The sequence below is a fragment of the Microtus pennsylvanicus genome, chromosome 20 (assembly GCF_037038515.1).
Source record: "Microtus pennsylvanicus isolate mMicPen1 chromosome 20, mMicPen1.hap1, whole genome shotgun sequence".
NCBI classification, from domain to species: domain Eukaryota; kingdom Metazoa; phylum Chordata; class Mammalia; order Rodentia; family Cricetidae; genus Microtus; species Microtus pennsylvanicus.
Window position 1 is genome coordinate 9,909,415 of NC_134598.1, and position 22,555 is coordinate 9,931,969.

Consider the following 22,555-nt stretch of genomic DNA (forward strand, 5'->3'; position numbering starts at 1 on the left):
AGTGGGGTGTGTTGGGGAGACCTGACTTTTCCCACCTGGCTGAGCTAGACCCCTTTGGAGTCTTGATCCCTGTAGATGTCTCTGCTCAGATTCTACATCAGCACCACAGCTGGAGCTCAGAACGGCTGGAGAGTTTAGACACTCACAGTTCCGTCCTGGAATGGGACCAGGCACCCGCTACCCAGGACATAGAGGAGGGTCAGCTGTGCACTGTCAAGTGGTTTGTGCAGAGATCTCAGTGGAGGGATGGATGGACTGAGGGAAGCTTCACGGGACAGGTCAGTGTCTCTGAGGATGTCTCTACAGCCCTGTGGCCTCATGGGAGGGAGTCATACCCGGACTCCTCTTCCCACTGACTCTATCCAGAATTTCCAGAGACTGACTAGACCCTGTTGTGTTCTAGAAGCCCTGGACAGCAGCTCGAGTGCTTCCCGCTGCTGGGATGAGGGAGAAAGTTGCAGTAGGTGTGCTGGTTTGTTTTGTGTGAACTTGACACAAGCTGGCATCTTCTAAAAAGGAGCCTCAGCTGAGGAAATGCCTCCATGAGCTCCAGCTGCAAGGCATTTTCTCAATTAGTGATCCATGTGGGAGGGCCCAACCCCTGGTGGGTGGTGCTTTGTCTCTGGGTTGGTGGTCATGCTCAGACCCAACCTTCCAGTCAGATTCTATATTGCAGCTCAGAGATCTGGGGAATGTGATATTTAAATATTTAATTATTTTTTAAAAAACGCTTTTCATAACAAAAAGAGACAGGTTGGCTCCCAGCAGCAACACTCTTATTTCCTCCAAAGAAGACAGAAGACAAATGGACACACAGAACAACGTCCAACTGCCGAGCGCTGACCATTGAGAAAAACTGCCTTTCACCTAAACAACGGTTCCAGATATGAACAGAATCGCTGGAATCGACAGCCTAGCTGCTCAGGTCAAGGTAGGCCTGTCTTCCTACAGATTTCTTAGCCCACAGAGTCTTCTGAAGCCTGGCAGGCCTGGCGCTAACCAGCAAAGGTCCAGTGCAACCTTCAGCGACCATGGAGGGCCCAAAAGAGAGTAGCTCTGGGTGTCAACCAAGTAAGTTCTCTGTCATTTTTTAATCAGTAACTCAAGTAAAATCTTATCCTTCTCAAAGATCTCTAATACAGTCTGATAGCTGAGAGGTGTTGCCAGGTTACCTCACCAAACAAATTTCAAATCAGCTTTCTCTCTTATGCTGCCTTCCATAGTCTTAAAAAATACTTTTCATTGTACAAAAATATGCCACAGTTATTATGTGTCTAAAACTTCTGTTTTCACAAACCCAAGGAATTCTTGTGAGTTCCAGGGAGCCGAATTAAAGAATCCACTTTAAACAGGTCAGATACCCCCTCAATTCCCTGGTCCTAATTTTTTTTTCCCTTAATTTAACTTTGTTCTTTGTTCTGCCAATACCTTAAACAGGATAAGAGACACCAGACATTTCCATGCCACAGACACCGGTCAGAAGCAAAGAGACCAGGATGTGGCCAGCACCCAGCCTTCTCAGGTTGCCCCCCGCAAAGACGATGCCCACAAATAAGCCAGAAGCAGTCTTGAGAATTCGCTGCCCCAATTCCCTCAAACTGTGGTATCTAATCTCCTGTGTTTTGTTATAAGAAAGAGATGGGAATGTTATGGTTTTTGTCTCTTTAAGAGGCAAGCCATGTCCACTCCCAGCGACCCCTGCTCCCCCCTGCCATCTTGGATCTCTTACTGTCCCCTCTTGGGGCGCACATGTCTCCCCACTTCCCACTTTTCTGTCTCTTTCTTCTCTTCTCCTTCCCCCACACTCTCTCTTTCCCCTAAGTAATAAATATTCAATTCTATTCTGTACGATGTGTCTATGTGTTTTCAACCCGCCTCCTGCTCACACCTGCCAGCCCGCTGGGGACTGGCTGCTCTGTGGGCCTGCCTACTGACACCGGGGACCCGCCAGCATTTTTAAAACTGTGTAAGAAAATCTGATTGGGGCTAGCCAAGGTTATTTATGGTGATGACTACTCAAGATGGCTGACGCTGTGACAAACTGCCCAGCGGGGTGTTGGCCCCTCCTCCACTCCCTCAAGCCCATACTACCCAACCCCTTCTCATGGAGCAACATTCTTCACATTCCTCTCCTTCCTCACCTACCCCTCCCTTCTTAACCCAGAGGCTCAGGTCAACTTTTACCTCATCCACCTTCCCCCTCCCCCTCCCACCTCCTCTCTCCTACCTTGGACTCCCTCTGCACTAGCCCCTCCCAATCCTTCTCAGTCTCTTCCCATACCAGATCCCACTAAAGCTCCACCCTTCTTTGCCCACTCCAGGAGGTGGCGGGAGTTAATGGCATTATGAAGGTTCGTGTTCCTTTTTCTCTTCCAGATCTCTCTCAAATAGAAAAGCAGCTAGGTTCCTTTTCTACTAATAATTCTGCTTCCTCAGTTAGTACCAGATATTAAGAAAGAGTTTAAAAAAGGGAAAAAAAAAGGTTGAGGATTGTCCCCAAACTTTTATATGGGAATTGATGAAAATGGCCTTTAAAGTTTTTAATGCCTGAGAAGAATCTGCTGAGTCTTCCCACCAGACAAAACTACAACAATCTACAGGCCCAGGCCTTACCAGCTGCCCTAAGGTCACAGGAAGGGGGACAAGGGAAGCCAATCACAGGGCTCTATCAAGTGTGGCCTAAATGGTCACGTGGCACGATATTGCACTGCACCTGCTCAGAGGTTATGCCCTATTTTGTTGGACTAGAAGTCCTAACATCAGGGAGGAGTTGCTCCAGACACCATTCACACAGCCACAATTGATGCAAAAGCAAGAGGATTTTTATTCTGTCATGACAGGGCCCTTCAGGTTCGGGATATGAAGGACAACTGATAGCTGTTACAGTCCATCTTTTAAAGCAAAAAGCCACAGACACAAGGGGGGAAACTGTAGGTTGTTTTCCAACTTATTGGATTGGCTTATTCAAAGGGTTACTAGCAGTGATTGGTTGTAGACCGCCTTGGCAGGTCAGTTAGTCTAGGGGTTGTAACCCACCTGGCTGGTCAGTTATTCCAGGTCCCGGAGAGGTGCTATCTGAAAAGACATGGGCGGGAGAAAGGAAGAAGGCCAAGCTAGGTTTGCCAAAGCCTCCGTTTATTAGCGTCATGGTTGCAGCTTATATAGCCCCTGGATGAGGAATTTGGGTTGGGATGGGGGGCAGGGGCATGGGCAGGAAGGAATCTTGCATCGATGGTTCCAGCCAGTTGCGAGGTCGGCGGCTGCGTGGTCAGGTGATAAGGGAGAGCGTCTGTGGTCCATCCTAACCTTGGTCCAGTGACTAAATCAATACATGAGGAACTGAGTCAACACCTGTGGGTTGTATTTGCCTCAATTCCCAGAATGGAGTATGTTTGAAGATGATTATTCACAAAGACACAGGAGGATGAGCAGTCCAGCATGTGTGTGTGTGGGCGACTGTCCCGTTTCCAAGAGAGAGTGAGTGTAAGGTTTTAGAAAAATGACTTAGGGCCGGGTGATGGTGGCGCACGCCTTTAATTCCAGCACTCGGGAGGCAGAGGCAGGCGGATCTCTGTGAGTTCGAGACCAGCCTGGTCTACAGAGCGAGTTCCAGGACAGGCTCCAAAGCTACAGAGAAACCCTGTCTCGAAAAACCAAAAAAAAAAAAAAAAAAAAAAAAAGAAGAAGAAGAAAAGAAAAATGTCTTAGGGTTGAGGGGGCTTACAAATGCATTTAGAGTTTTTCACTATCTGCCAGCAACCTGGTCACTGGAAATCACAATGCCCCTATGCTGGCTTGTCCTCTATGCCAAGCCATAGAGATCTGGCCTCATCACCATCGGCAAGTAAAACTGTGCCAGCCTTCAAATGTCTCAGCCTTGCAGAGGATTGACGCTGCTCAGACTTGGTATATCCCGTAACCCTCTCCTAGTCTAGGGTCATGCTACAAGTGGTGGGTAAGTCCATTACTTTTATTTTCACTTGGGCCTTACCAATTTCAGCTATGGGGGTAGATGGGACCCGTTCCTCCCCACTTAAAACTTTGCCACTGCCTTACCATCTTGCAGGACATTTTTTTCTCATTCTTTCTTAGGGATACCAGCTTGCCCAGCACATTTACTGGATGGAGATATCCTTAGCCGCTTCCCCAAAGCTTTGTTCCACTTCTTGGAGCCCCTTTTAACCCCACCCATCTCCAAGATTCTATTTTACAGGTTCACTCCTTCTGCCAGACGTGTGCCCAGGCCAACCCATAAGGAGCTCTCCACATCCGCCAGTATCTACACCAGCTTCGTGGACACCAACCGGGCAAAGATTGACAGGTTAATTTTACCCATATGCCTACTCAAAAAAAAAATAACCTCTGTTGTCTCTTAACACTTGTGGACACTTTTTCAGGATGGATAGAAGCGTTTCCGGTCTCCAGGGAAACAGCAGATGTGGTGGCTCAGGGTCATGGAGCTGATGTCAGAAGTTCTCAACATCTCCTGGACAATGGGACTCGTCAAACAACAACCAAAAGCAAGCTCTCCATTGAACTCAGGTTATCTTGGCCCTCTGTTCTCTCCCTTGCCCTGACTCGTCTCAGGGCCACCCCATGTTCCCCTATGGGCCTGAGCCCTTTTGAACTGCTTTATGGTAGGCCCTTTCTCCTTAGCCATCACCTCCCAGTTCAAACTCCTCCACTAGCGGGGTACCTACCCTATCTCTCCCTTTTAAGGTCCCTTCTCTGTTCACACGCTGATAGTTGTCTCCCTGCCACCACACCAGTGGACCCTAATGCCCCTAAACCTGCCCCGTTCTCCCCAGAGGACAGAGTACTCCTCAAACAGTTAACTCCTAGGTCTCTCGAGCCTCCATGGACAGGACCTCACATGGTAATCCTCACCACACCCTCGGCTGCCAAGCTCTTGGGACACCCATGCTGGTACCATCTCTCCAGGCTCAAGCGGGCACCTACTCAGGACGCTTGGTCTGTCCAGCAGACTGGACCTTCCACCCTCCAGTTTTCCAGGATGCCATAATGAAGGGCCTACCTGCTCCTCATTCTGGCACACTCATCTTTAGCGATAACATTTTTTTCCTAGACACCTGCCTTCTCTGGGATGACAGACAGTTCATGGGATGCCTTTCCAGCCACACCTCTCGCTAAAGCATGGAACCTGGCTCGCCCCTTCCCCATTCCACCCCGTGCCTGCAGGAAGTAGCCAGATTTGAGTCTATGCCCTTTGTTCCCAAGAGAGCCTAAGTGTTTGTCATAATTACCATTCCAATTTTCTGTCACCCCTATATCCAAAGAGTCTGGAATGTCAAGTTGGGAGCATAGGCCCCAGTCCCTTGCATCTATCCCAGCCCCCAGGCCTGGTCTGAACTCCAAATCCCAGCAGGCCAGATCCTGACCCCTCCCTGGGGATGGGGTCAGGACCACTCCCCAGGGTACTTAAGTGATCTCCTGAAAGAGGAACACGTGGTCTCCCTTTCTTCCTGGGGAGGGGGGGTCACCTTCCCAGGGCTTCCCAGTTCCCCCTCGGGGCCACCCGAGAGTGCAGAACTCCCATTAAACCTGGATATTTCTTAACTTGGCTTGTTTTGATTTGTCTTGATTGGGGATTGTAGGCAGGGAGCTAATATTAAGAAATATTCCTAACAAGGGGAAAGGGCGTCTTGCGGCGGTGGAGTCTTTCTAGTCCTCTCTCCCACTAGTTCTGGAAGTTTCACTCCAGTTCCCACTCCTCTCCCTTTCTTCTTTCTCTGCTCAGGGCATCACACTTCCTGTTTGGAGACCCCACTTCCTGTTTCCACACCGTTCTGCTTGCGGCCACCACAGCTCTCCTGCTCTCTCCTCTGGCCTCTCCTGCGGGTGCAGGGGAATGACTTAGATTTCTGAATAAGAATCCTAAGCCTGATGAGAAAACCCGGATTCACAGAGGATTTTTTCTATGAAGGGAGGTTTTGGGGGAGAGGAACTGCGGCTTGAACCCAGGGTATCAGCAAAACCTCTGCCAGTGAGATATATCAGCAGACTTCTAAAAAGAAAAGCCTTATTATGAAACAAGGTCCTGCTACCCTGCCTAGACTGGCCTTGACCTTGTAATGCTCCTGGTTCCACCTCTGGAGTGGTTCAGATTGCAGGTGTCCCCAACAGAGGTGGCTGTAAATGTGTTTTGATGCCAAGTCCAGGGTATTAACAGCGACTACCCATGTTCAGAAAGGCCCTGGCTCAAGGGGCTTGCCAGCCTCTGAGACAGTAAGAACAATCTGAGCCTGGGACTTGACTGGGGTGGAGCATGCGCTGTGAAATATGCATGGGTTTGCACATGGGTGTAGGTGTGAGGGAAATCAGGGACTAGCGAGGTTTTGCTGAATACCAAGTTGTGGTTTCTTTCAGAAATATCTAAGGATATTCACCTATTAGGATAGCAAAAGCCATTCACAGAGCCGAGGTGGGACAGGAACAAAATGAACCAGAAAGCCAGTAAAGGGTAAGAACTGAGGACTCTGTGCCAAAAGCCTGCAGGCTGCCCTTCCTGCCTACCTCAGCCCTCTTGTTCCCACCCCTTCGGGTCTGAACAGAGGCCAGGCTCATTTTGACTCAGAATTCAGTGTTCTCTGCAAAGTCCTGGGCTGTACCTAGCGGCCATAGTGGGCCTATGGAACTCATACAGGGAGAAGCAGATGGTGAGCCATCTCCAAGACATCTTTGTCGTGGGCTGTGACTCCAGCCCCAGAATCCTGCTGGCCAGACAGCTGGACACATGAGGCTCGAGGGTGCTGGGTGAATAACTGTTGGGGAAGGAATCTGAGCATCTGGGGAGCAAGATATCAGACATGTTGGAGACCACGACCCTGAGATTTACTGTAGCCTCTAAAGGGTGAAGGAATGTGTGTCGGGAGTTGGGGGGCAAAGGTACTACCCAGATTCCTCTTTGGGTCTTGTCTCTGTGTCAAGGGGACATCTCTTTTATGCTCAAAGGCAAGATTCCTCCAAAGTGTGGGAGACTAGGAAAGAAAATAAAATAAAAAATATAAGACCAACTGCTAGCTTCCTTTTTCCTCACGCACGCGCCATCATGAGCCTAAGAGCTGAGAGGTGGGCAGATGGGCACAGGTCATGGCCCAGCTGAGGGTGATAGGCATTCCATGCCGAGGAAAGAAGCGAGGACGAGGAGGTGGAATTACTGTGGAACCAGGAACTCCTACAAACGTCCCAATTCAGAATTGAAGGTAGACGTGGAGAGAATGCATTAAAGATTCGTTGATTCTGAGCAGATTTCAAAGGCCACGACAGTGGTCTCACAAGTCGAAACTGCGCTGGGTGGCAGATCTCCTACGCAGGGAGCATACTAACCACTCATGCATCCTGTGGTACTCACGTGAGCGTACTAACCACTAATGCGTCATATGTGGTACTCACGTGACTGTGACTCCAAGGTTGCTCTTCCTCACGAACTGTACGTTTACCTTTCTGGTGAGTTCCATGGACTCCCCAAGGTATGGAACCAAGATCAGAGAACGTGGTGGAATCTAGTGGGTTGCTGGTGATAGTAATACATCATGGGGTTAGGAACAGAGACATAAGGGGAACATCTCAGGACCCCAAGATCATGCAGGCTCCCCTCATCCTTATGCCTGCCCCAGGCTTTTCCTGAGATATTAATCAGGATTCTGGGGAAATACAAGGAAGAGTGAACGCTGTTTCAGCTGAGGAGTTGTGTGTATATGTGCAGTCAGCTGTCACTCAAGGCTCTGAAGCCCCCTGAGGACTTTGCTTTGGGGGATGAAGCATGAGCAGAGGCAGGGGAATTGGACTCAGTTTGTCCTGTCTCCTGCCTATCTCTTTTTTTATTTAAATTTATTATGTATATAGTGTTCTGGGTACCAGATCTCATTATAGATGGTTGTATGTCATCATGTGGTTTCTGGGAATTGAACTCAGGACTTCTGGAACAGCAATCAGTTCTCTTAACCTCTGAGCCCTCTCTCCAGCCCCCTGCCTACCTCCTTAGGGTAAGTTTTGGTATGGCCAGTCCCTGCCCTCCCACAGGCTGGGAATGACCTGGAGGGAATGAGGCCTTTCTTCTTCTTCTGAAAGTCCCTGTGGACACTGAGTGACCTTGAAAGGGACAAAGCAGGCTGAACTCTCAGGCCGCAAAGGCCAGCAAGGTGAGGATAGCTGGGATTTGAAAGTAGGAGACACTCCCAGCCTTGTACGTGGTCCTACCACTCTCAGCCTACAGGTTTTTTGTTTGTTTGATTGATTGGTTTTTTTTTAATTTGAGTCCAGGGAGCCACTACCTTAGCCAGAGTTCGTAGAGAGGCCTAGAAGGTATCTGGATCCAGTATAGGTCTGCCTCAGGTCAGTTCTGAATTATTCTACTCTGGAGTCAAACACCTCAGTCTTACCCTGTCCCCAAGAACTGGAATGCTTGCTGCCCCTCAGCCTGCTCAGCCCTTGAGGGCCACTGATGTCTCCTGGGCATAACTTCTTTGATCGCTCATCCAGGAGGCCAGTCCAGACTGGAGGAGGCTTACAAAGCCAGTCCAGTACATGCCGTGGCCTTGAGGAAAACATGAAACACGTAGGTTTGTCATCTACCGTTGCCCACGGGTCTGCCCTTCAGAGACGGCCACTGACCTGGTCCTCACCCCCAAATCTTTGGTACAGAATGACCCAGCCTTGTTGTGTGAGGCCTACAGTTATGTTTGAAGTTTAAATTATTGTGCTTAAGAGGGCTAGAAAACAAAAAAATTGCCTGTAAGCCCCACTTGCCCAAAGACAGACAATTTGCTGGGATGCTGGAACTGTTGCTCACGTAAGATAGCAAGCCACGCATGTTCACATCTGTATACAGGGTTGGCTGCCCCATCTGCACGGGATGTTCTTGATCACCCATAGGCAAGAGGTACATCAGGATGTATCCTTGTCCCCAATCAGACGGAGGCAGGAAGTGGGTAGCCTTGTGGGGTTTGCCTCTATAAGCACCTGACATAATTTGCAGCATTCTATGGGAATCGCAGGTATGGACCTGGCCAGTGTCTATACCAGTATTGACTAAAGCTTGCTTCAAATTTGGCTCGAAAATTATGGTAGCGGTCTTGTGCTTGCCCAGTGGGATCAGCAGTTGGTGTGATAACACCCTCTTTACCTGCATAGCTGGCCAGCATCGGTAAACAGCGAGACACAGGCATGCACCTGTTGCTCCCCTCTCTAGGGCGCCTTTGCACCCGATTTCTGTACAGCCCTTCTAAATAGGGACGAGGTCACTCGTGACCCAAGAAGGCACCCAGCCTTGCTCTGTCCCTGCAGCTTATGCAATGCTGGGTGTGGTCCCTCAAGACTCACACCCAGCTTGCTTCCTCCTCCCCTCCGATTTTCTGTAAGCCCTCTGTTGCCTGGGATAGCTCTCTCTGCAAGCTCTGCCACTGGCCTTTTCCACAGCTTCACCCTGCTCTCCTTACAATCATCTGCCTGGGATCGGAGACTCTGCCCGAGCTCCTCCCGCATTCCCAGCGGGTTCCTTGTGGTCCAGCCTCATCTTGTCTGACTGTCCTCCAGCCGGAGCTGTCCACTCCCTAACCTCCCTGTTGCTGCTGTCTTGCCTCCCGACTTTTCTCTCCATCTGCTGTTGTCTGTCTTTGGCCCCACACCTTCTAATCGTTTTGACGTCTGCCCTTTTATCCTTCTGGAGATCTAATTAGCCACAGTGACAAATGACTTAATAGCCTGGTCCCTGCACTGCCACCTCCCCTGCCCTCAGTTTCTTCAGTTCATCAATCCACCTAGAGTGTGCCAGGGTCTTGGGACAGAAGGGAAGACACCTGTCCCCGACAGCCTTTGTCTCCTCCGTATTAGACTCCTGTGACTGCCTGGCCACCAGGGGGTAGGGTGGGCGGAATACTGGGCTGGTTTCTGGCAGATGATTTTCATGTTTTATTTGTTTGAGACAGAATCCTACGTAGCCCAGACTGACTAGCTATTATAGCTGAGGATGACCTTTGAACTCTTGATCCTCCCAAGTGCTAAGACTACAAATGTGTGCCACCCACCCAGCTGTTTAGAGTCTTCCTACTTTTTAGAAGTTGAAACTCCTATCTCCAGCCTCCCTCCCCTACAGAGATGCCTCACGGCCTCTGGAGTCAGCAGCGAGTCACACCCAGCCTGGGAAAACCCTGTGCGTTTTATCCTCTCCCGTGATGGAGGCTCCTTCCACACCTCCAAAGAAGATAGATGGTCGTGGTGGCACCCAGGAGTGGCAGGAGGGGTGTCACAGCTTGGCAAGTTTAGGCTAGGCCAGCCAGCGCTACTAGTGAGACTCTGTCACAAAACTAACCTAAATTAATTCAAGGTCTCAAAGAGCAGATGCCCTGGAGTTCATTTCTCCTGGGACTTGGCGACTCAATTCAGCTTTTGTTTGCTTTGTGTTAGTGACTTTGTCTTTTTTTTTCCTTTCTTTTCAGATAATAGAAATTAAATTTATCGATATGCCTGAATGCATTGTAGATGGTTTTGATCCCTCGACGGGAGGTAAAAGCAGGGTGGGGTTTCCTTAAGAGAGCTCAGATAGGGGCTAAGCTCCCCTTTGCCCTCTCATGCCCCTTCCCATAATGCACTTGAACTCACGCTACTATGAATTTCTCAATTTCTGGTTCCCATCCCTGAAAGGTCAAGGAGAGAGGTGGAAGCAGTCACCAGGGCAGTCCTTTTGACAGAGGTGACATGCTTCAGGTTGGACTTGAATTTCTTGCATCTGAGCTAATTGCTGTGCTGAGGCATCCACCTATAAAATTACAGAGCGGCTCACCCAGAGGCTCTGTGTCTATTGCAGGTCCCGGAGCTCTCTCTCCCTGTGGGCTCTGGCAGGCTGCCTGCTGGGTTCTAGGGACCAGTGTATCCTACCAATTCCTGGGCCCATCCTTGGACATCAGCTCCAATGGCGGCCCTCACGGACCTCTCTTTTATGTACCGCTGGTTCAAAAATTGCAATCTGGTTCGAAACCTCTCAGAGAAGTACGTCTTCATCACGGGCTGCGACTCTGGCTTTGGGAACCTGCTGGCCAGGCAACTGGTTGACCGGGGCATGAAAGTGCTCGCTGCTTGCCTCACGGAGGAGGGGGCCCAGAAACTCCAGCAGGACACCTCCTACCAGCTGCAGACCATCCTCCTAGATGTCACCAAGACTGAGAGCATCAAGGCCGCAGCCCAGTGGGTGAGGGACCAAGTGGGCGAGCAAGGTGGGGTGAACTGCATTCCTTAACATTCTCTCTCTGTCTTTCTGTCTCTGTCTCCCCCCCCCCCTCTTCCTGGGACCTGATGTGCAAATGGAGTTGGAGAGATGACTAGGAAGCAGGTCAAGAGCCTCTGGTGCGGTTGAATCTGGAATCATGGCAAGGTTATGGTTTGGCCAGCTGACACGAGGAAGCAACATCCTGAGGACATTTTCTCCCTCAGAGGTTCAGGACAGAGGCAGCATCTGGAATGTTCCAAATGTTCAAACCTCTAAAAGTGGAGGTGCCTTTTGGAGACTTGAGGAGTCCCAGATTGGCTCCCACAGATGCGCAGTCACAGTTCTTGGAGGGCTGAGGCTAGGAGCGACAAGGAAGGGGCAAGAGGTGGAATCCCACGGGTGGGGTGGGCCCATTTCTTCTGCTCGTCCTCCAGCAGGGGCTTTCTCCCTTTAGGAAATGAACCTGTGTTGGGGGCTGTACCAAGAATGCATGGGGACTTTCTTGCCTGGTGAACTCGTGGCATACAGGGTGTGGACACAGGGTTGCTTAGTTACAGGAACGGAGACTATGGGGAAGTTTTTGCTTCCGAAAACTCGCTAGGCCTCTGCCCAGAGCTCTAGTATTTAGCCCTGGTTAGTACATAACACATTTCAGTTTTTTAAAAACTATGCTGTTATTATGATTAGTGTGTGTGTGTGTGTGTGTGTGTGTGTGTGTGTGTGTGTGTGTGTGTGAAGAGAAGAGGCCAAAAGAGGACATTGGTTCTATGGATCAGGAGTTATAGAAAAAGGAAACAGAGTAAGAAAAGACTGTGTGGAAGTCAGAGGATAGGTTTTGCAAGTCAGTTCCCTCACCATGTGAGCCCTGGGTATTGAACTCCGGTCACCAGGCTTGTGCTGCAAACACTCTTATCTGCTGAGCCATACTTCGGCCCCTTTTTTCTTCATCATCTGTTTCCTCTGCGGGAATAAAGCCTCCTGAGAGTGGGCCTATGTCCCTCACTCACTCCATGTCCTTAGCACCTAGGACAATATCTGGCACCCAGAAAGGTGCTTGATAAATATTTGTCGACTGAGTTAGTTAATGAATAATTCAGCAGGGTGAGTCTGGTCCGCCATGCTGCCTCAGCCTGTTCCCTGCACCCAGCCTGCAGCCATTTGTGACCATGACTCACTGGGTGTAGCAGTCTCCTGTTGCTGCAACAAATCCATGCAAATGCAATGACTTAGACAGCACGCATTTATTACCCCATAGTCCAAAATGGTTCTCACTAGTCAATGTCTCAATAGAGCTGGCTCATTTGGGGGGTCTGGAGCAGAACTCACTTCCAGGATTCTCCTCCCTCGGAGGCTGCCGACATTCCTCAGCTCATGGTTCATTCCCTCCCAGTAAGCTTGAGCCACATCCTCTCTATGCTTTTTCATTTCTCTGCTTCTCTGGCCCCTGCTTTCTTCTTCCAGTTTAGTCCCCTGTGGTTACGTGGCCTTACCTGGTGACCTTGGGATAACGTCACTTGATAACGTCACTGTCGATAGCCTTAATCCTCCCTTTCCCGTGCACCCTAACAAACGCCCAGGTTCCTGGGGTGGCGACATCCTTGGAGGACTGATATTCTTCATGTACCACTTGGGCAGCATCTTCCGTGGAAGAAGCACTAGGGACTGGGTGAGGTGATGCACCCCTGCATCCCAGAGCTCAAGACACTGAGGAGGAGGATAGACGGGCTCCTGTGAGCACAGCCCTGGAGCTGTGAGCCCTGCTCTGATCATTCTCTAGTTATTCTTTATAGGAAAACAAACACTATCAGAGGCTCGGGTGGTCTGTGGCCCCCTCTAGAGCAATAGTACTCAAATGTCACGATCTTTGCGTCTCACGAGCTTCTTTTTCTCCTCTGCTAAGAGAGGTCCCTTCGCTGGGAAGGCTCTGAGTCCTGCCAGTCAGTTCTCCTCCTGGAGCCTCTCCAGCCTGAATAGGGGATAAGATGGGGAGAGGCATGGCTTAGGGGGGACTCCAGAGCCAGGGTCAGAACTGATGGTCACATCCTGATCTGCCCCTGGAAGAGGGAGTGCACCATGGCACTCAGGAAGGGGTCTCGAGGTTTGTCTTAATCAAAATGGGACTGTACCAGAGAAAGAACAGAAGGGTCAGGGGTTGGGGCTCATGGAGTCCCTGGGGAAAGAAGAGGCTTGAACTCTTTTTATCACCTCCCTGGTGGCATTTCACTCAAAAGCTCAACTCATAAAACAAATGAAAGAACTTCTCCCACAGCTCCACCCCCAGCAGGCTTGTGGAAACAGCTGTCCTGGTGCTGTTTGATCAGGAACCCGAGGCCCAGGGAGGGAAGGGGCTTGTCCAAGGTCAGAATCAAAGCCAGACCTGAGCCCTGGGTTTCTTCAACCCCAAGGCCCCGCAGAGCTAGATGACCACACTGGTTTCCTCTAGTCCTACCTTCCTGATCTGAGAGAACCTCACCCCTTCACCACAAGTACCATAGTGTGTATTCTTCTGTACTTTTCTATAAATACTCCAAGCTCACTCTTCTCTCTGGTCTCTGGGCTTCTGGAGGTGTAAGATCCCAACTTGTTCATTTTATGTCTCCTTTACTTAAGTGACAACACAGAGCCGAAACTGAATGAATGAATGAATGAATGAATGAGGTTTGCTAGGCGAATAGATGAAGAGCTGGAAACTTGGAAGAGTAGATAAAAGGATGTGTGTTTGAGAAGCCAAGCGATGACCCATTTGTATGAAAATGGCATCTCTTACCCATACCTCATGGCTTCAGGGCCACTGGCTGCACACAGTCTTGTTTATAGTAGGTACAGAGCCCAGTTTAGTTGGCAGAGCACAGGAATCAGGGAAATAAAAAGCATCCCACGGGGAACATTGAACACTTTGGCCTTGGGTTTGCTCTTCCTGCTCTCCAAGCCACACCATCTTTGAATGTCTGCCCGCTGTCCTTAGGCGTTGTCCACCGGCTAAGCCACCCATGGACAGCGAGCTGTTGGCTGGTGTCCCACGGAGCTCTTCCAGAGAACTTGCTGATTCCTGTATGGTTCTCTCTACCTTTGTCTCTCCCCGCAGGCCTCTGGGCCCTAGTGAACAACGCTGGTGTGGGCCTGCCTAGTGGCCCCAATGAATGGCTGACCAAAGAAGACTTCGTGAAAGTGATCAACGTGAACCTGGTGGGACTGATTGAAGTCACCCTGAACATGCTGCCTATGGTCAAGAAAGCCCGGGGCAGGGTGGTCAACATGTCCAGTTCCGGTGGGCGTGTGGCCGTCATCGGTGGTGGCTACTGTGTCTCCAAGTTTGGTGTTGAAGCCTTCTCTGATAGCATCAGGTGAGTGGGTCCTGGGACCAAACCAGGTGGGGGTCTCGGGGCCTGAGCGGGTCAGTGTGTAGGCAGGGGAGTTCTGGGAAGAAGACTCTCAAACAGGACCAAGGGGAGAAGTCAGGAGGAGGGAGCCCTGTGGAATGAGGACAGAAGACATCACTTGGATCTTCCCTTGGGCGGACCCGGAGTGAAGCAAACCCTGTTAAGTCTCAGTATTGGAGGGGAGGAGGTTAAAGGGGAGGAGAGAGGAGAGGAGAAAAGAGGAGAGAAGAGAAGAGGAGAGAAAGAGAGAGAGGTAAAGCACATAGAGGGAGGCCTGGAGCAGAGGTGCCTCTGGAAGCCCCTCAGAAGATGCGGGCCTTTGTGCATATTCCCTTATTCCTTGGTGACTGGGGTGACTGGGGTAGGGCAGGGTGGAAAGAACCTGGGAGGAGGCAAGACCTTGGCCTAGATTCTCCATGGATTTCCTGTTGGTTGTGCCTAATGCAGATTGCTCCAGGCTACTGGATCAGTTTGGGAAAGGGCTGAGGCCTCAAGGAAAGCCATTTGCATAAAGACGCTGTTGAAATTAACTCTGGCGGTGGGCTGAACACCTCCAGGTTTTGGGAGGGACATTGTTGCTCCAAAGGTGTCTCTGATGCCTGACATTCTGAGGCTAGACCAAATGCAACTCTTGATCCCACAGGCGAGAGCTTCATTTCTTTGGGGTGAAGGTCAGCATTATTGAGCCGGGGAACTACCGGACATCCATCCTGGGCCAGGAAACTCTGCAATCACGCATGAAGAAGCTGTGGGATCGGCTGCCGCAGGAGACCCGGGATAGCTACGGAGAGGAGTATTTTCGTGTCTGTGAGTCTCCAAGAGGAAGCGGGCTCTCTGAGGAAGCTGTGGGGGTTTGGGGGTCACTGGCTGAATTTCAGTTTACAGAGAATGAGACAGAGCCCAAGAGATTATCCATACAGTTAGTAACAGTGCTGGAGTTTGAGATTAGAATCCAGGTCGCAGGGCCACAGCTGCGGGGAAGGTAGGGACGGGTGGACAGATGCTATCTGCTCTGGCACGGCTCCTCCAAACATCGGTGCAGGTGAATCTTGTGAAAACACACTGAGAGGAGACTAGCAAAGAACAGAGAGCGAGTTTGTGAGAGCCAGACCTCCTGCTGGGAGTCCGGGCTTTGTCTGCCACGTGTGAGTGTGGACATTGTTTTTTGTTTGTTTGTTTTTTGTTTGTTTGCTTTACGGTGGTGTCATTGTTTTCTTTTTAAAAGTTTGTTGTTTTGTTTTGTTTTCCTGAGGCAGGGTCTCTGGTAGCTAAGGCTATCTTAAAACTTCCTATTTGCTGAGGATGACTTGAACTCTGGACCTTCCTGCTTCTGTTTCTAAATTCTGTAATCCCGGGAGTACACCACCACTCCCAGCCTGACGGATCATTTTATGCCTCAGTTTCCCAGCTGTACGCGGAGCTTAAAGATAGCACATAGGTCTTTAGGGGGACACTTAAGATCCAAACTACAACAATGTAAGTCTGTCAAGCCCATGACGGGAATAGGAGTGAGTGCTTAGAGACGGTTTTCCTGGGCATTATATGTCCACAGCGAAGCAAGGCAAGGCAGGAAAACCGAGAAAGCTCTCTCTACTGGGGACATCTTTCACTGTGAGACTATCGCACATCAGACACTGGGGTGGACAGAATAGCACACTTGCCCCTTGCTGCCCATAGCTGACGATAAATATCACACACACTTAGTGACAATCATGATTAAATGTCATTGCAGAGAAATAAGGCTATGAAGGAAGGACAAGAGGGGCCTGGAGCCTGAATTCAGATTCTGGTATAAAAAGAGCTTCTGTTGAGATAGCTTGAGGAGTCAGCTGGGTGCTGGTGGGTTGTGGAAAGGGAAGACGGGGAATGTATAATTATAAGCCTCAGAGGGCTCTGAGACAGGACATTTATTTTGAGGGCATTTAAGGAACCCAGCAGGTAGGGAACAGTGAGGGGCAGCTGAGGGAGCATCAGACAGAGCCATCTGCTCTGTGGTCTCAAGTTTTCTCTGGTGGCTGCAGACTTCCAGGGGAGAAGGGATGGTGGTTCCAACAGAACAGGAAGCAGACGTGGGGAGAAGTCTCTGGATGCCTGGAATGTTTTAGGCCAGCAGTCGCTGTGTGAGGAGGAGCCACGTAGGATGAGGGCTGGGTTTATGTTGATGAACCCGGTGGGGGCACAACCTCGTTCACTGTTGGTTAGGGTTGATTCCGTTCACTGCTGGTAAGGTTGATTTTGTTCCTTAAAGAAACTAGTCTTTCTGTTCTGCACATAACAGCAGTCTGTGTGGAGAAGGGTGCCCTCAGGCAGGACATCAAATAGAACCTTGGGGCACTGAGTGAAGGAAAGTCTACCCAAACCATTTAAGTAGAAAGGAATTTCTTGCAACAGTGCTCTCTGGGTACAATCTGATCAGATTGCTATAGAATGTTACTGTTAGGGTCTGGTCTGGTTCCCTAGCTTCTAAACAGAGCTAAGAATCCTGTCCAGCACCTCCCTGAGAGTTAAGAAACTCATCCTGACCTGGGGGATCACAGGCTCAGAGGAACAAAGGGCTGGCTCTGATTGGCTCAGGCTGGGTCATGTGCCCACGGATCCCACAGAGGGAAATCTGCAGCTGTGGGAAGGACGGTATTAGGTGGTAGAGGGAATGAATTATGTAATCCTCTGTGGGATTCTTAAGCAAACAAGGGGCCAAATTATTTACAGACCTACACTGAGGCTGGGGTGCAATATAGGTTTAGTCAGTCTCTGGAAACTTCACAGGGGGAATACCTATGCAGACAGAGACTGTGGAGTTTCCAAGGGGTCCTTGAAGGAAGATGCAGAGAGGCAAACTTCCCTGAAAGCCACTTGTCAGACAATGGGGGGGGGGGTAATAACTATGCTAAAGAACAGCGAGAGTTGGATTGCTAAACGCCCTAGGCTAATTTACCTATTATTCCACACTGTGATTTTCCAAGAACAGATGATAAGTGCTTTTAGATAAACATTTCCAGCTCTGCAGAGGAGATCTGAGCGCAAATCCCTCACACCCAGAACATAACGCTCTAATGGATAGGCACAGAACGCAAAGCCAATCTGGAGTGGCTTACAGAGACCCAGTTCTGCTGTGACCAGTGGCCCACAGAGGTGATAATGAATCCTTTAGTTTTGCTGGGTGTGAATAGGAGCTCGCCGACAGGGACAAGATACCAGTCATTTCCCACAGATGCTCATGAGCAACACCTGGAGATCTGGATGTGAGCAGATTCCGGGGCATGATCCCATAGCTCTCAGAAATGAAGGCTTATTCACCTAAGTATGATTGATTGTCTTATGGGTTTTTAGGAGAACTGAACAAAACTGGCGTAGAATGAGCCTGGCAAACTTTCGGTGGAGTTCTGTCTACCAACCTGGCCGCAGTATGAACAGGGTAGAGAGGCAGGCAGGGCGGGAAAGCCTCTGGAGATACCCACACCGAGGACCGTGGGTCTAGTCCTAAGGCCCTAGAGGACTTTTAAAGAAGTTCAAAATAGCTGCGGGTGATAAGGGGACCAGATGGGAGGCTCCGCTGGAACTCAGAGAGCTGAAGTCGCAGGTCCTGGTAGTGCAGGGACAGGGTCAAGCTCTGAGAGAGACTGGAGGGGTGACATCCAGTGCCAGGTGCTCTGGCTAATCCCACAGGTCCCTGGCTTTGAACCCCAGGATGGGCTCCAGATTTCCTGTGTTACTTTTAACTGTGTCTGGGGCAGAACCATGTTCAAGTGGCTCAGAGTCACCGGAACAGGCGTGAGAACAGAGCACAGCGGTCTGGCGCTGATGGATCACATGATAAGGTGGAGTCAGGAGGGCTCAGGAGGAGCTGAGGAGGGACAGAATATTAACTGGATTTTTTTGTCTCATCTTCACCCGCTGGGAGGCCGTCAAACATCTCCTTTAGCCACGCCCTTCGGAATGAGTGTCTGTGTGAAGGGAACAGACATCAAGTGTTAAGGCCACAGCGGCAGAGCCTGGGCTCGAATACTTCTTAGAGAGCTGTCTCAAGAATGCAAACTCTTTCTCAAGGGCCCACATCTAAACTGTGTGCTCTTTCTTCCCCACCATCTAGGGGAGTAAAGAGTTGTGTGGGAACTTCTGCTTCTCTTCCCATCCCATGCAAACTTAGAACTAACAAATATTTAAGAAAACAGTGTAAGAACGTACCACCTCTTATGGCTGGACACCTTCTTCCACCTCACTGTCTGTGGGGATGTTTGCTGCCTGTCAAGGCCGGGCGCCCACGGCTTGACTCCATCATCTCCTTGGCTTGTGTGGGTCCTGGGTCCTGAGGGGATGTGCAGAACCCTCAGCACATCCTCACATTCACCATCCTGCCCGGGCACTGCTGGTGGGAGACCCCAACAGGTACAGCGTTGGAGGTGTCCTAGGGCTCCATCTCTAAAAAGACAGCCTAATTTAAGTGAGCATGGCTCTTTGGAAGGCCCCAATATGTAGCTGAAATTCTCTAGCTTTCTTCTCAGGAAACTCCTTAGAGGCTGTCATAAGGACTCTTGAATGCCATTGGCCAGTCCCCACCAGTAATCTCTAAGCATCTTGACGCTGAGGTAACGGATGACGGATGACATACCTACCTAGAGCAGGCCAAAGTCAGGACAACTTTGTTACTCTGTTCCCAGTTTTAACCATTATTACTCTTTCCCTCCTTTGACTCCCTGCTAGGGAAGTCTGACCCTCAAGTCCACTTCCTCTGGAGCCCTTATTACTCTCTGAAGTTTGAATCCCACCCCTTATTCTGCACACCTATCTCTGTCCCAGAGTACAGGAGAAGGGGCGGGCATAGTGAGATGCCAGAGGTCTGTCATGAGCCCCAACATGCTTGAACTACTTAGACACCCACCTGTGTCTCCACGCCTGTTTGTAGAATTGCCATTTTTAAATTTTATTTTTTTTCTTAATGTATATTGGTGTTTTGCCATGGGTGTCAAGTCCCCTGGAACCGGAGTTACAGATAATTGTGAATCACTATGTGGGTGCTGGGAATTGAATCCGGGTCCTCTGGAAGAGCAGTCAGTGCTCTTAATCACTGAGCCATCTCTCCAGTCCCAGAATTACTCATTTTTAATACCTTTTTATTCCCCAGATGCTTTGGTAGAAAACATGGAACGTTGTGCAGTAACTAGGCACCCACCAGCCAATAGTTCACCACTTCCAGGTTTCTGTGACTATGAACATTTCCACACTGTCCTTCCACATCATCCACTCTGCTGTTAACCAGGAATGGTCTGGGCCAAAAAGGTCTTCCGAAGGCTATGTGTTAAAGGCTGGGTCCCCAAAACAACAATATTCAGAAGTGGGGGCTTTAGGAGAGTGAGTGGATCACAAGGGCTCTGATGTTATTAATGGGGCAACCCAGCTGGGCTGTAGTTCAGTGGGACTCTGTGCTCAATCCCCAGGACCACATACATCATACATACATACATACATACATACATACATGCAACAGGAAAGGTGGGGAAACAGGTGTGAAGTCTCACACTTATAATTCCAGTTCCAGTACTTGAGAGACTAAGACAGGAGGATTGCCATGTGTGTATGGGCTATATAGTAAGTTCCAGGCCAGTTTAGGTTACAGGGTGAGACTTTGTCCTCAAAACAAAACAAACAAGCAAAGGGTTAATCTATTAGTGATTCATACTTCCTGGGTTATGACAGATAATGCAGATTTATCTGGCCCTCGGTGAAAGAGTGGGTGTGTCCTTAGGGGCATGGCTTTGGGACTGTATGTTGTCCCTGTCCCCTCTTTCCTTAATCCTTCCTTTCCTCCCTTTCCACCTCTCTTCCATCCTTTGCTCCTTCATGGACACCATGAGGAGCAGCTTTGCCTGCTACCCCCTGATGCTTGGCCTCTGGCAGGCCCAGAACAGCTGGACCACCTGGCCATGGAGGGCAGCCTCTGAAACCATGAGCCAACATAAGTCTTCCCTTTAGTTTTTTCCCTCGGGTATTTTGACACAGAAACAGAAAGATGACAATCATCTGTGCTATGCTCTAGGATCCGTGTGATCGCCCCCATTTTGCAGATACCCAAACATATGGTCCAGGTCAGACAGCTAGCTACTAAGTGGTTTGTTGTTGAAGAACTGGGCTTGTTCTTTTTGCTGCTCATCTAATAAAACAGTGAGATTTCAGGACACAACTCCAGTGTTTAGAAAGAGAAATAAGGGGCTGGAGAGATGGCTCAGAGGATAAACATACTGGCTGTTCTTCCAGAGGTCCTGAGTTCAATTCCCAGCAACCACATGAGGGCTCATAACCATCTGTGATGAGGTCTGGTGCCCTCTTCTGACATAGAGGTGTACAGGAGGAACATTGTATACACAATAAATAAATCTTAAAAAAAAAAAGAGAAATAAGATAATATTGTAATATTATTGATAATCTTGTAAATAGGCGTTTGGTGAGGGACACTGTACCTAGTGTGGGAGACACACTTTAAAGAGGCAGGCGGATCTCTGTGAGTTCGAGGCCAGCCTGGTCTACAGAGCTAGTTCCGGGACAGGCTCCAAAGCCACAGAGAAACCCTGTCTCGAAAAACAAAAAAAAAACAAAAAAAAAAACAAAAAAAAAAGCTGGATCAGACTTCTACGAGACAGGGAGCTTGGATAGAATTTAGGGTGGGGGATTATTTTATTAAAGAATAACAGTCTTTTGTTCTATCTTCCTTTCACCCCCAATGTCTCAAACAGATACTGAAAAGTTGGCTAACTATATGCGGCTGGCACATCCAAAACTCAGCGATGTTACCAACAGCATGGAGCATGCTGTTGTCTCCAGGAGTCCCCGAGTCCGCTACAACCCTGGCCTGGATGTCAAGCTTCTCTATCTCCCCCTGGCAAAGTTGCCCACGTCTGTGACAGATTTCATCCTGAGCCGATACTTGCCGAGGCCAGCAGACAGTGTTTGAGCTGGGGAGCTCAAGGGGTGGCCAGCGGTGCATGGAGGAGGGGGCAAAGGACTGTGGGATCACAAGAGGGACACTCACTGCTGGCTTATGTCTCCCCACTTCCGCTGGGGCCTCCAGAAACCTGATGTGGCCCCTGCTGATTTAGAGAGTTGCCGTATGGGCCCCAAGACTCCTCTCGCCAAGGCAGGTATAAGCGGCCCTGGCCCTGGAAAAGTCAAGGAGAAGAAAGCTGGCTTCTGTTGAAGGACAAGCTGTGGCCACCCTGTAAATACCACAGGATAACTTAGTCCATGGGAGACTCTCAGCCCCTCCCCTCAGCTCTCCTCACAAGCACGGGTTTGTGCATAGACAAACTGTGTAACGTGTAACGCAGCAGTCGGAACTGCCAGCACATATCCAGAGAATGTTCAAAGTCGTTTCCTTTCCTTTGCGTTTCTCTATCTGTAGGTGATTGGGATCCATATAACACACACTTCTTTAATCACCATTGATTAATGTTTCAAGTATTTATTGATTGCTTAATATCTACCAGGCACTGAGGATCTGAGGGTAGAGGAGGAGGAGGAAATTATGATCTTGGATTTTTTTTTGTTTAGTTTGTGTTTTATTTTGTTACAACAGCTACAACAGAGATAGGAAAGTAGCAACAATGTAATCGTTCCCAAGCTGATGCTCATAATCACTCAGAGTCCATATGGCTGCTGGAGAGGAAGAACTTGCTAACCAGAGGATCTGCGTTGGGTTCCCATGGTGGCCCACTACCTCCCATAATTCCAGTTCCGGGCAGCTGAGGCCCTCTTCTGATCTCCACAAGCACTAAGCATGCACATAGTGTAATATGCAGACAAAACACTGCTACACATAAAATAAGATATGGAAGCTGGACATGGTGTCTCATGCCTGTAATCCCAACACTTGGGGGAGGGCGCTGAGACAGGAGGATTTTTGTAAGTTCAAGGGCAAACAGTTTACAAAATAAGACCCTGTCTCAAGAAACAAACCCCA

The 22,555-nt window shown here is 49.6% G+C and overlaps 1 protein-coding gene across 1 annotated transcript; it reads left to right on the forward strand.

Annotated features, from left to right (window-relative positions):
* Nucleotides 1–10,930: 10,930 nt before the first annotated feature.
* On the forward strand, nucleotides 10,931–21,659 carry Sdr9c7 (short chain dehydrogenase/reductase family 9C member 7). The gene is made up of 4 exons (XM_075954548.1): nucleotides 10,931–11,231; nucleotides 14,310–14,568; nucleotides 15,248–15,411; nucleotides 21,333–21,659. The coding sequence occupies exons 1-4, from the start codon at nucleotides 10,931–10,933 to the stop codon at nucleotides 21,548–21,550; spliced, it is 942 nt and encodes a 313-aa protein (XP_075810663.1). The 3' UTR covers nucleotides 21,551–21,659.
* Nucleotides 21,660–22,555: the final 896 nt, after the last annotated feature.

What these genes read in the sequence shown, in the direction of transcription:
- Sdr9c7 (XM_075954548.1), top strand. Translation starts at nt 10,931, where the DNA reads ATGGCGGCCCTCACGGACCTCTCTTTTATGTACCGCTGGTTCAAAAAT. An exon ending in GGACCAAGTGGGCGAGCAAG is followed by an intron (nt 11,232 to 14,309) that starts GTGGGGTGAACT and finishes CTCTCCCCGCAG; the next exon opens with GCCTCTGGGCCCTAGTGAAC. An exon ending in GCCTTCTCTGATAGCATCAG is followed by an intron (nt 14,569 to 15,247) that starts GTGAGTGGGTCC and finishes TTGATCCCACAG; the next exon opens with GCGAGAGCTTCATTTCTTTG.